The sequence below is a fragment of the Mustela erminea genome, chromosome 18 (genome assembly GCF_009829155.1).
Source record: "Mustela erminea isolate mMusErm1 chromosome 18, mMusErm1.Pri, whole genome shotgun sequence".
Taxonomy (NCBI): Eukaryota; Metazoa; Chordata; class Mammalia; order Carnivora; family Mustelidae; genus Mustela; species Mustela erminea.
Window position 1 is genome coordinate 20,422,770 of NC_045631.1, and position 13,206 is coordinate 20,435,975.

Consider the following 13,206-nt stretch of genomic DNA (forward strand, 5'->3'; position numbering starts at 1 on the left):
TCAAAATAAGTAAGTAAAATCTTAAAAAAAAAAAAAAAAAGGCGATGGAGTCTCCCTTCCTGCTCCTTGCTGTAGCTAGAAGAAGGAAGAAATGACATTGGGCAATTTTTAGGGTTGGGCCTTAAGGTACCATACAGTTAAATAGCTAAAATGATAATGTCAGACTCCCACCAACAACCCTGGGGTCTTGGGGAGGGGGGCTGTGGTTTACGGTGAGTCAGAGCACGTCCCCAGAGCCCACTGTGTGTAGCAGCAGGGAAAAGGCTGAGCGTGTGGCATTTCCCCCCGCTGGGCATTGTGGCGTTCCCGGTCCTCTGCTCCACCTGCCTCCTGCCAGCAGCCCGAGCTGGGCCAGAACGTGCAAATGTGTGTCTGCAAACTGGTCTCATCTGCCCTACACACAGAATTTAAAAAAAAAAAAAAAAAAAAAAAAAAAAAAAAGCGAGCCAACTTTTGGAAATTGGGCAAGTTCACATAAAAAGCCTGACTTCTAGCTCCTCTTAAAGATAAACACATGAGAAAAATGACAAGCACAAAGGAAGGTCTGGCAACACCGGGCTCTCTCGTTCCCAGGAGGCAACAAGTCTGCAGAGCTGGGAAGCCACCGTCGCAGAAGGCACACTCTCTGGTTCCCCACAGCCCTCACCACCCTCCCGAGAGCAAGCATGAACAAGCATGAATTCCAGGTGAGCCTCAGCCCCAGGCCACATTCTCCTCCTCAGGCAAGCTGCTCTCCTCTGTCATAGGCTGCCTGCCGTGCCCGCTTTTCTCCTGTAAACCCCTTGGTACTTGGCCCTTAGAGCACATTTTAGCTACTCTCCTCAACCACTGCTTTCAACTGGCCCCGTGGGGCTTCTGGCACAGGACAGGATTCCCTTTTGGGGTCACACACGCTTTCTGAGGGTCTCGCTGAAGACACAAAGCTCCTGTCCAAATTTTGAGATAGGCACTCGGAAAGACTGGATTATACTTGCATTCTTTTCCGGGTGGCAGTAGGGAGTGGGAAAGAGAGCTCATTCTTCCAATTACAAAGTCTCCTCCAAGGATACAACTTAAAACTCAATTCCCAAGGACCCGGAGGCACTGCCACCTTCTGTCATTCTGGCAGCTGGCGGTACCCTTCTGCCCTCCTCCATACACGAGCCTCTAGCGCCAGCCAGTGCTGCCCCTAACCCTCACTATGTCCCAGGGAAGTCCTCGCTCTCCTGTGCCCAAACCCAGAACCCTTCGAGGCCTGCTTGACTGGAATAGCATCCAAAAATCCACTTTCAGGGTACAAAGGTAAATAATGTTAAATACTGAATGATGTGCCAAAGAGCCATTGTGTGCAAATGCTCCCTCCCCCTTTCTCAGTCAACCAGGGCTCTTAAAGGGACTCCCACCAGAGCCTCACTGCCCTGGCTAACCTCTACCCTCACCCCTCCGAGGCCCTGGGGAAACAGATTTCCATTGCTTTTATTTTGCACTTCCTCAAAAAATAAAAACAGCCTATCAAGAAAGAAAAAGAAACCTAGCAGCTGGATGTCTTCTCAAAAATCACTAGGGAAAGCATGCTGGGTATGGCAGTTATAAAAAAGCACCCTCCCCAAGTCTCCGTAACTGGGGACCCTCCCTCAGTTTTACCACTAAGTCCTCAAGAATGAGGTCACGTTTTTAATGTTCCTAGTCTGCACCCTTACATTCATTTCCTCAGCAAGGTGTGTTGCTGGGCAACGTCCCTCTGCCTATGCGAAGCTCACTCCGGACGCTCCTGAGCTTGACCCTCCCCTGATCTTCAGCCACAGACTCACCTTTTTGGTGACTGACTCTACCAGCAGGAAAGCAGACATTTGGGGAGTTAAGCGAGACGCTCACCTCTCCCCCACATCCAATCAAAGCTCAGGTCACCAACCCTTTGCTTCTAGTTCAGCCCCGCTCCAGTCCCTCCTAGGTATCTAAGACATAAATGTAATTAGGACCCTCTCCTGCTCAAGAATCTTCCATGGCTCCCCAGGGCTGTTGTGTTTAAGCCTTAACTCCTTGGCTTAGCACCTACAGGATCCTCTCCGGCCCCAACCTAACCACCCCCTCCCCCACCAGTTCCATTGTACAACAGCTTGAATACTCATGATTTCCCCAAGCACACCATGTGTTCCCAGACCTCTGAGCCTTTGCATAAGCTGTTCCTCCAGGGGACAATGCCTTGCTCTTGTTTCTTTGCACCAGGCGTATTACTCACTGTCCAAGTCAGCTCCAAGGCCACCTCCTCCACGAAGCCTGCCAGGCAGACGGCGGGACCCCTTTGTTGGGCCACTCAGGGGCTCATAGCTGAAGGCAAGGGCACCACCACCTTTTTACATGTTCCAGTGCTTAGTGCCACCTTCAGAGCACAGATGCTCAGTAAATGTCCAACTGGTCAGTTCCTCGACTTTTGCTGAGGAAGTTCTGGAGTCAAAGCCTTGGGCTGCGTCCTGGACTAAACACCTTCTTGGGTATTTTAACCTCGCATGCCCCAGTTTCCTTGGTGGAAACACCACAATTCCTGCCTCATGGTGTGCTTGTGACGGATACACTGAGGTGGGGGATGGTGGATAGAAAGCCCTCCCTGGCTGAGGAGGGCCTTGCGAGTGTCAGCCCCCCTTCTCCTCCATCTGTACCGCCTACTTCAACCTTCAAAGCCTCTCTACAGGACTGGCAAGGAGAAACTCCGAGAAGTAAGAATCAGATAAATGAGCACTCCACTCCCCACCCCGACAGCTTCCACGAGGCGAAGACCACCCTAGCCCAGGTCTGGGTCTGCTCATGAGCTGTTGGTGCTGGAGCTGGATGACCGTTCTCTTGTCCAGCTGATGCCATTCTGTCTCCACTCCTCCATCTGACTTTCAGGTCCACGGACGCCTTCTCTGGAAGGAGCTCCTAGAGGGGGTCCGATTCTCCAGCCCCATTCCTGTTCCCTCAGGCCATCCATCCGAGCAGCTCCCCAGGCACATCTGGAACTGACCCAAGGAGACACAAGCCCCAGACACCTTGGTACAATTTTATTCACCAACTCCAGACACCCAGGCTAGGCCTGGCACAAAGGATGTGTTCTTGCCAGTGGCAAAAAAACGGATACAGCGCGTTCATTAATACTAACCATTTTAATTTAAATTAATAGCATTTCTGGAAGACAAATGCAGTTGATAGAAAATATAAAAACTTTTACTGTACAAATTTTACATCACATTCAAAAAAGCAAGTGTGTGCCTGTGGCCACGGAAGACGCTGGTTTTACACACACACACACACGAATGAAATCCGGGCTAACACTGTAGCATCACACAAGCTCCCGAAACAGCTTCACATTTATGTCTCCACCCGGCCCCCTCATCAACACGGAACAATAGCAATGCAGGCTTACAGGGCACATGGCTGCTCCCTGTGATGGATGACAAGGAAAATGCCACGAGAGGACAGGATTCCAGCGCTCTGCACTGATCTGGTGACACAGAGAGGTCAACGTTGCTACACTGCCCACAACCAACGGGGAACTTGCTAGGATTGAAGACCTCGAGTTGGATGGAGAGCCAGCGGCTGTGGCTCTGGGGGTTAAAGGCTGCAGGGACACCAAAACCTAGGAGGGTTTTGGAGGGCGTGCCTGGGACTGGAGGTGTGCTGCAAAGGACCAAAGCTTGGGCCCCATTCTCAGACCCCAGTGGGGACCTCTACAGCCCCCAGAGCTCTCGCTGGGGAGGCTGTCCCAGCTTCTGCCATCCCCTTCACAGTCGGCTGTGAGCACTGAATTCACAGTATCTGGCCGTCCTTCATGTGTTTCCATGGCAGACGGGAGAGCACACAGAAGGGCAAGCATGTCTTCCCAACCTCAATTCACAGTCACTTTGAGAGGGAGTAGGGGACCAAGTTTCTCTTAAATGGCAGGCAGCAGAGGCTAAGCCAAGAGCTGGCCAGCTGTCCAGGGTCCTGAAGATGAAGGGGCTGTCCTCCACACCTTCAGCTCCCCTTCAGGGTTCTTGGCAGTGTTAGTTCCTTAAGGGCAGGGACTGTCACTACTCCCATCACAGCATCCCCTGCACTTGGGCAAGACACCGTCGGTGTTCGATGAAAGCTTCTTTAACTGACCTGCAGATGTGACACTCATCGTGGAGGCCAAGGGATAAGCCCCAAAGAGGACGGAAGACCCACCAGGAGCTGAATCCACTTGGCTTACAGCTCTCGTCTTGCCCATACCCGCAACTGGGAAGAGTTAAGGAGCTCAGGTCTGGGGTGCTGATGGGCAGTGGGATCCTGGATACCTCACCCTGCTGCACAGCTGTGCTCTCCAGGCGTGGGTCAGCCGAGGGGCGTCGGACCTGGAGTCAGGAAGGCAGCCCCACCACTTCTTGTCAGAGGCCTGCTTCGTATGACCTTCTGGCCAGACTCCAGGGAAGGCTTTGAAGATTGGGAGCTCTGCTAGGTGGGTCTAAATGAAAGGGATGGGAGGGCCACATGCCCCCCACCCCCATCTTGGCTCAGAGCATGGACACAGGGTCTGGGTCTGAATCCAACTACATCGCCACCCTCATCACCCTTGGTCAGTTCTGGTTTGAGGCCTACCATGGCGTAACACCCACTGAAGGCTTCTTTGTCATCTGGAACTGTTCTCTTTAGGTGACAGCTTCTAATGAAGATAGGCAGAGTATGTTCATTTCACGGATTTCCCCAGTCAAGCCCCTCCTTCTGGTGCAAAATACACAGGCAGATGTCCTGACTCAGTTCAGGGGAGGCCCTGAGGACTGGTGGACTGGGTGGGTCTGCATGAACAGTGTGGAGGGGCACAGGCCTCCGTCTTAGCTAAGGGCTCAGAATAAGGACAGTGGAAGAGTCAAGAGTGGCTCCGGGCCTTCAACAGGACTGGAGGAGGGGTGGGCAATTCTAGAACCTTGGCATGACTAATGGGGCTTCTGAAGAGCCAGGTCCCCCTGTGGCTGGGAGGGTGAGCTCAGGAACCCGCTGCCTGCCACTTCTCCCACCTGCTCCCCTTTTTGTTCTCCTGGGTGCAAGCCCTCATGGTACACGCAGCTGTGGGGCTGGGCCTTAGCTCTGGGGTCAAATCTCAGCCAGGACTGGGATGTGTCTAAAAATCTGAAGCCCTGAGTACCATCTCCTTGGGCTTCCTAGAAGCTGTGTGAGATAAAGTTGTCTACAGGTGCTAGAAATCCTGGCCAGCAACCCCTGGATCAATCCAGACATTATTTGGGTTTAATCTGTCTTGACTTTTCCAGCAGGGACAGGCTGGATAATTGGGGTCAAAAGGGAACCCAAGCCCTCTGGGAACTCCTGACCCTCAAAATCCCACTTGGCTCCTAGCCAGAGTTTCCTCTGCCAGAAGAAAAAGGGACAGTGTCCCTTTGTTAGGATAGGGGGAGAACCCTACAGAGGGGCATTCTGGGGTTTGGGGCCAAAGCAGAGTCCAGGTCAAACCTTGCGGTCCCCATCCGACCCCAAGAACAGCCGCAAGGATGGTGCTTTTCTTCCTTTTCCTCACCGCCGCCATGGTCCTCCAGAGGGGAAGGCCACTTCCACCATCCCGGCCAGTGGTGCCAGTGTGCCTCTGCGGCCACCGTTTATTATTACCTATTGTGAAGCATCGAGTTCACACCCCAGAAACATCCATGTAAACTTTCGCTGCCTGTCGGGGCAAGTCTGGTTGGCGGTGATATATCACTTGAAGAAGAAACAGCAGGTGTGGCTCTAACGCTGGCCAGATGTTTCCCTGGATGGACAGGTCAGAGTCAAGGACTCACACTCCTGGTCTGCACCACTCAGGAGGGTAGACTGATGTTTCGAAGAGTGTTTTCATTTGTGGCATGGTGGTTGTTTGGACGCTTTAGAAACACATTTAAGAAGAAAAGAAATCGGCAGAAAAACCGCACGGCTGGCTACATCTTTGGATTACTGGACTCCAGGACACCCAAGCCAAACCTTTCAAACCGGGGTACAACTTTGCTGCTGTTAATGCTGCAAAGAGGAACAAAAACATGGGTTACGGCCCCACTGGCCTTGATCCGAAGTAGGATAATGTTAGCCAAGGAGCGGGCCTGTTTCACAAGCTCCACAGAGGAACTGCCCCCAGCGAGAAGCAAGGCTTAGCAGAGCTGCTCCTGGTCAGGCGCGGTCTCGGGGCTAAGACTTGGTCACATACCCTCCGGCGGGGCAGGAGCTTCTCAGTCTCGGAGTGCCTGGCACCTCGCCTGCTGTCACTGCCATGGCCTCGACTGAGCTACTGTCTCACATGCGGCCCAGGAGAGCTCTGCTCCAAGAGCAACTAGGGGAAAAAAGAAACCGGACCCCAAGTACCAAGAGAGCGGCCTCACACCATCTTTTCAGAAATGGTCCCCAAACATTGGGGGGCAATGCAGAAATGCAGACTCCTAGAGCCTGCCTCCAGGGACCTGGACTCAGTTTGGGCGAACCCCAGGAACCTGCATCTGGGAAGCAGCCCAGTGCTGCGTGTAGACTCTTAGCCACCCTCTGGATGAACGCTCACTTGGGGTCTGGTACTTTCTGTCTGTGGGGATTGGCAGCAGAAACTTTGCTCTCATCAGTGCAACTGTTTGGCGACAGGCCCCCTTTGTTTTTAGGACCACTTTCCGGAGGGCACTGCCGGGGACAAAGCCCTTCCCAGCCAGTGACTTTCACAGCAATGGGACCCAATGCCGCCAGATGGGACTGGCCTTGGGCAGCTCTGAAATCATCCCACTCCTTGCTGGACAAGACCTTGCAGGTTAACAGCCAAGCAAAAGGCCTCCCCTGCATTGTGGACCCAGTCAGGCCCCAGGGTCGGGGGCAGCGGTCAGGGGCAGTCAACCTCACGGAGGTGTTAGTGGGGAGACAGGACCGCCCAAACACACCGGCGCCACCCCACAGAGGCAGAGTTAGAGGATGAAGTCCCAGACAGGGGAGGCAGCTCTGCTGGGCGGGGTGCGGGGGCTGTTAGGGGGTCTTCGTGGATGGCAGTTATTCTGGGACACACGGGCCATGGAGAGGGGGAGGAGGCTGGTTTTAAAAAACAAACAAAGCAAAAGAAGAAGTCTCGGGAGAGAGGCCTGGAGCGGCAGAGATCGCATCCCCTGGGTTAGTGCGCGCACGTCAGTTGGCGCTTGAGCGGAAGTCACGGTGCCGAGTGTCGATTAGGAGAAGGAAAGCCCCAGGTGCATGCAAGGCAGCCAGGCCTACAACCTACGGGGAGAGAGAGAAGAGAGGAGAACAGAGTCAGAACCCGAGCCCACGGAGCGGCAGAGGCCTGGCCAGGGCAGAGGGGAGGGAGCCCACTTTCCCTGCAGAGAGGGAGAAAGGCGTCCCCACTCCATCCCAGGCTTGGCAGCGCAGAGGGCTCGGAAGGGACCCGGCGCAGAGTGCCTGTCCCATGCTCCCCAGGACAGTCAGAGGATGTTTAGACAGAGGTTGGCCAATGGACCCACGGCCCCTCAGCCTTTGACTATCAAACCAGACTTCCTGAAAGTTCACTCCTTCTGCTTACTGTGTTCCCTTCTTTAAGCTCTGGCTGAAGGGTGCCCTGGCCTTGGACCAAGTCTCCCGAGTTCTCTTCCACCCTGGGATAAGCCGACATCCGCCACAGTGGGTGGACAGAGGTCCTGCCACGTGCTGTGGGCCTCCTCTCAGCCCTGCGAGACACACACAAACCTGTAGGACCCTTATGGGGGGCCATTTTGCCTACAGGAACATCACTTTGGCTTAGGGGAACAGAACAGAGGAAACTGGGGAAGCCGGATGCAGACAGAGAACAGGAAGCGGGGTGCAAACAGGCAGAGAATGAGCGGAATAACGGAAGACACACTATTCCTCCAGAGCAGGACAGGAGTTCTGAAAGTCCAGCCGACCGTCACGCCCTTTCCCGTAGTAGCGGCTCCGCCAGCGACTGGGGGTGCCCGGCGACCGTGTGGCCAAGTGCGGGAAGAGCGCCGTCCCGCGGGTGACGGAGTCGGGCGCCGGGAGCAGACAGGTGGAGGGAGACGATGGAGTGGGGAGAGGACAGCACAGGCCAGCATGTCCACCACCCCCCCAAAATAAAAAAGCAACAAGACAGATGGGAAAGAAAAGAGAAAATGAGAATTAGAGGCGGGACGTGTTGAAATAGAAATCATGAACAGGAAGGAAGCGGTGAGAGGCTCATTCAGGAAGGCTGGCATTTTCCCCTTTAGCAGCTAACACAGATGGCTTTGGGCAGGGGACACCACCCAGCTGTGGCTTTGTCTCCCACCTGTGAAATGAGAAGCTGGGGCTCTACAGTCTTTAGGGAATCTGGAATCATCTCCTGAATGCTAGACCCGCCCAGTGCAGCCTTCTCTTCTGTGGATGACCAGACTCGGGCCCAGGATGTTTAACAAGCTGCCCAGAGTCCAGGGGAACCCCACTCTCCTCGTTTCTACCAGGATAGCTCCTGCTGGAAAGCCAGTTCCAATGCCCCTCCTTCTGGAGAACCCTTCCTCAAGCTCCCTAGGTGGGCAGAGAGGGCACTGAGTGTGGCTGAGCATCCCACCAAGGCTGTTCTTTGGCACAACACTTAGCATGTTGGCATCATTCCCTCATCCATTCACTGATTATACTGCAAGCTCCCGGATGGCCGAGGCCTGGCCTGGGCCTTCTGTCTCCCCAGGGGTGTGGCAGGTACTCAGCAATGGCTGGGTAGTACCCACACCTCCAGTGGCAACATTTTGTTGCCCCCATTTGCACTAGACTCTGACCCATCTTCAGAGCAAAATATGGACACTAACGTGGCATTCTAAGAGAAAGCGTTCCCAACCTCAAACTGTCATTCCTCTAGGCCGTCCCTGCACATGGCCTAAATCAGCGGTTTACCACATTTCCTCAGTGAGTTCTCTTACCGGCATCCCCTGGTCGGATGACTCATGCTGGGCTACCCCCCTTGCCTATAGCTTCAAACCCAGTTTGGTTTGTTTTCAAGATGGGCCAGCCAACCATACCTAAGCCAAATCCAGCCACAAAAAGATGGATCGTTTTAAAGATTAAAAACAAAACAAAACAGAAAAAAACAAGAACATATGATAGAGATCATATGAGCCACAAGCCTAAAATATTTACTAACTGGCCCTTTCTAGACTAGGATGGATGCTGTTGCCACCACACACCTGGGCAGCAGGTAGGAAATCCAGGAGCAGCTTCTCCAGGGGTAAGTGATGGGATGGCAGATGCTCCAGCAGCCATCTTGGGGGTGTGGACAGGCTCCTGCCCCTGCAACTAGCAAGAGCAGCTCCACTTTTTCTGGTTTATATACTGGGAGTCTGGGGTAGATCGCACTTTTATAAAGTGCCCTTTGTCTTAAAAAAGCTTAAAACCATTCCTATCGTTCAGGGGTCTTTTCACATATGGACTGCTCAACACTTTTCTGCACAATACATAAACTAAGAATGGTTTTTGCCTTTCTAAATGGGTTGGGGGGATCAAAAGAAGATTTCATAATATGTGTAAGTTGCATGAGAGACCCCTGGGTGGCTCAGTTGGTTAAGCGCCTGCCTTCAGCTCAGGTCATGACCACAGGGTTCCGGAATTGAGTGCCAGTGGGGAGTCTGCTCAGTGGGGTATCTGCGTCTCCTGCTCCCTCTGCTGCTCCTCCTGCTTGTGTGCGCCCTCTCTCATGCAAATGAAATAAAAATCTTAAAAAAAGAAAGTTGCATGAAATTCCAGTTGCCGCATCCATAAATAAAGCTTTCTTAGCACCCAGCCAGCCCCCTGGTTTAAGCACGGTCCCTGGTTACTCCTGCATTAAATGGCAGAGCTGAGTCCTTACCATAGAGACCGTGCTCAGGACTGTGGCGGTGCTGCTGGGCACACTACAAATCCTAGGGATGGGAGCTGTGGCTCCAATTTCCCTTCATGCCTGCAAAGTTTACACTCCCCACGCTATGAGGCCACCCCCCGATCTGGCCCCAGACTACTTTTTAAAGCTGTGAAAACTGAGGCCTAGAACGACGGACTTCCTCGGATTCCCACAAAGGGTTTGCGGCAGGGCAGAGGCCCACTTCTGAGGGTCAGGCAGAGCCAGAGCCAGAGGGACAGAGAGAAAGGGGAATGAGGCAGAATGGTCAGGAGGAGCACAGGCCACCTGGTACCAAGGGGTACCAAGGACTGTGTGATTAAACAGAAGGGGGGTGGCCTTCCCTCCTCAAAGCGGCACAGAAACGTGGACCACGTGGTCCTCAACCCAGGTGGCTGGTCTGGGGGGTTCCAAAGCCCTCTCGAGTCTATACCCTTTTAAGTAAGAGCAGCACTGCTGATGTTGGTGTTGCTCTAATACCCACACTGCTCTGGCCTCCAACAGGGGCCGTGTCTGGCCCCTTCTGAGGCAGATTCCTCTCGTCCAGGCCTGTCTGGGCCCAGCATCAGCACTGCTCTGGTAACAGGGATATGCAGGTTTTCACAGAAAAGGACTAGAGATGCTCGTGTCTCAAAAGGAGTCTCTGAAATAAACAAGATCCTAGTATCACTTGGGTAAGGGGGCAATCTGGTTTGTGTATTCCCCAGATCTAAGTCTTAGACAGAGTGGACAGTGCCCTTTAAGATACCAGGAGAGGCTGCGAAGGCCCACCGAGGGGCTACTTACTCAGCAGACTTCCAGAAGTGGCCGGGGTGGGAGAGCCGCCGGTTCAACTTGGGCAGCTTCTCCAGCATGTCCATGAGCAGGGGGAAGCTGGGCCTCTCCTGTAGGTCGAAAGCCCAGCAGGCAGACAGGATCTCCTGTGAACACAGCCGGCAGGGGTGGGGGGTGAGAGCTGGCGGGGAGGGAGGGAGGAGGGCGCAACTCGGGTACTCTGCACAGGGTCCCTTCGATGCTCTTAAGCCCCCTGCCTCCATCTGGTGGTCCCCCAACATCCTGCCCATGTTAAGAAGATTGGCCATGAATCTCAGAAGAGCTCTCAAGCTTTCCAGTGGAAAACAAAGTGCACGAGCTTGTCTCCCCTCTTTCCTTCTTACACCGCCCTGGAATAACAGGAGCAAAGCTGAACAAACAGCTAATAGGAAAAGAGATCAGAAATGGGGTTATGGGGCGCCTAGGTGGCTCAGTTGGTCAAGCGTCTGACTTCAGCTTAGGTCATGATCCTGGGATCGAGCCCTGCATTGGGCTCCCTGCTCAGGAGGAGCCTGTTTCTCCTTCTCCCTCTGCCTCTCTCCCTCTCTCTCTCTCAAATAAATAAAATCTTAAAAAAAAAAAAAAAAGAAAGAAAAGAAAGAAATGGGGTTGTAGAATTTTCAAACAGAAAGCAGAAGAGGGCGCCTGGGTGGCTCAGTGAGTTAAGCCCCTGCCTTCAGCTCAGGTCATGATCTCAGGGTCCTGGGATCGAGTCCTGCATCGGGCTCTCTGCTCAGCGGGGAGCCTTCGTCCCTCTCTCTCTCTCTGCCTGCCTCTCTGCCTACTTGTGATCTCTGTCTGTCAAATAAACAAATAAAATCTTAAAAGAAAAAAAAAAGGGCAGAAGAAATGCAAGATGCTCAGAATATATGTGGGGTAGAGCTGCGACAGGGGTGGGAGCCTCAGCGATACAGCAATGGAGGCTGGGAGTGGCCAGAAGGATGAAACGGAGGGGAGCGCTTGAGAGCCCGCAGAACACCTGTCCTGACTGCCCCTCAAGGGGCACCAGGGTGGCTCAGGTGGTTAAGTGTCCAATTCTTGATCTCAGCTCAGGTCCAATTCTTGATCTCAGCTCAGGTCTTGATCTCAGGGTCATGAGTTCAAGCTCTATGCTTGGTGTGGAGCCCACTTGGGGAAAAAAGAGAGAGAGTAAAGCTCCTCTCACTTGGGCAGTCTGCTGCCTGCTTTCCGGATCTGAGTGTTTACTGCACACTTTTCAGCCTTTCGGTTCAGGAGAGCCCCGGCAAGAAGACAGGCCTGCCTACACAGCCAGGCAGAAAGTGCTCACCCACATATGCTCAGGTTTTTGTTCTTGAGGGCAACTACACCTCGTGGGGTTGCCCACCAGGTTAGGAAAACAAGAAAGACCAAAGATACACTGACCAAAACACCAACTCTGGAGTAAAGTAAGTGTGTGTGTGTGTGTGTGTGTGTGTGTGTGTGTGCAGAAGCATAAAACAAGATCAATAAAAACATACCAACAAACAAGGAAGAGCTTGAGATTAATTACGGAACTTCTGCAATCCAATGCTCTACCCCTGAACTACACCCCCTAATCACAGAGCCTCTGAAACAAAACATTAGGTAGGAATACTGGCAGATAAAATCCAGGAAGCTCCCCAGATTGTGCCCCCGATTTTAGGTAGGAAGAAAAAACATCAAAGAAGGTAAAAGACACAGAAGCTCACTAAGGACCAAATTCTATCCAATGGGAGTTTCCACAAGAGAAAACAAAGGAACTATAGGGCAGGAAACTATGTAATACAGACATAATGAAAGAAAATATCCCAGGAACTTTTAAGGGAAGCTGAAATCTTGACCTGAAAAGGCCCAGTGAAGAGACTTCACTGAAAAAAAGAGTACCAAACCAAGAAAAATAAACTTATTCTAAGGCATATTTTAATGACATTTCAATGCAACAAGAATAAAGAGAAGATGTTCCCAGAGAGAATAAAATAGGGCATCTACAAAAGATTGAGACTTTTAAGATTAATATCTGACTTTTCAGCAATGCCCTGGACATGTGCTGTCTACTGACAGCACAGCTAAAATTTCATGTTCTTAGGGAAGATTATTGTGAACCTCTTGGTGTGAGAACAAAATCAAGACTTGCTCAGGCGCATATAAGGATTCCAAGATTATCTCCTATGCAACCACTGGGAGGAAGTTCTTTTAGGGTTCTCTTGCATTTTACTGGAAAGCAAATAACGATATGGGGAGACCTGCGATACATGAAGTTCTAGTACTGAGCCAAGGATGAACAAAGAGAAATGGAGTATGACAGCACTACAGCAGGCCTAAAATTCCATTATCCAGATCATGAGAAACCAATGGGCCCTAAGAAGAATGGAACAAATTCCATTCCATAAGCAGTACGTAGGAGCCGCAAAACCTCAGGAATACGGCAAAGGTGGTGCTTGTGACCATTCTCAGCAAGAAAAAAAGAAGACAATCAGAAACTACAGGAAAAACCTAAAACTGCACAAGAAAACCATGGTCCACGTGTGAAGCTAACAAAATTGTGGTGAGCCTTTGAGTAACTGAGAGAGAGAGAGAGAGAGAAAAAGAGAGAGAGAGAC

General features: G+C 52.2%; 1 protein-coding gene across 10 annotated transcripts in view; it reads right to left on the reverse strand.

The window, feature by feature from the left end:
• Nucleotides 1-3,002: 3,002 nt before the first annotated feature.
• KSR1 (kinase suppressor of ras 1) overlaps nucleotides 3,003-13,206 on the reverse strand; it is a 148,301-nt gene continuing 138,097 nt past the window's right edge. For 4 of the 10 annotated variants that reach the window (XM_032322286.1, XM_032322282.1, XM_032322283.1 and 1 more), the window contains 3 exons: nucleotides 10,601-10,734; nucleotides 7,817-7,897; nucleotides 3,003-5,976 (listed from right to left, as the gene is read on the reverse strand). In XM_032322286.1, coding sequence (XP_032178177.1) covers nucleotides 5,898-5,976; nucleotides 7,817-7,897; nucleotides 10,601-10,734 — 294 coding nt within the window. In that variant the 3' untranslated portion in view covers nucleotides 3,003-5,897. Of the gene's footprint in view, nucleotides 7,198-7,816; nucleotides 7,898-10,596; nucleotides 10,735-13,206 lie in introns of those variants that run through there. The other 6 variants (XM_032322289.1, XM_032322284.1, XM_032322285.1 and 3 more) reach the window with 4 other exon arrangements.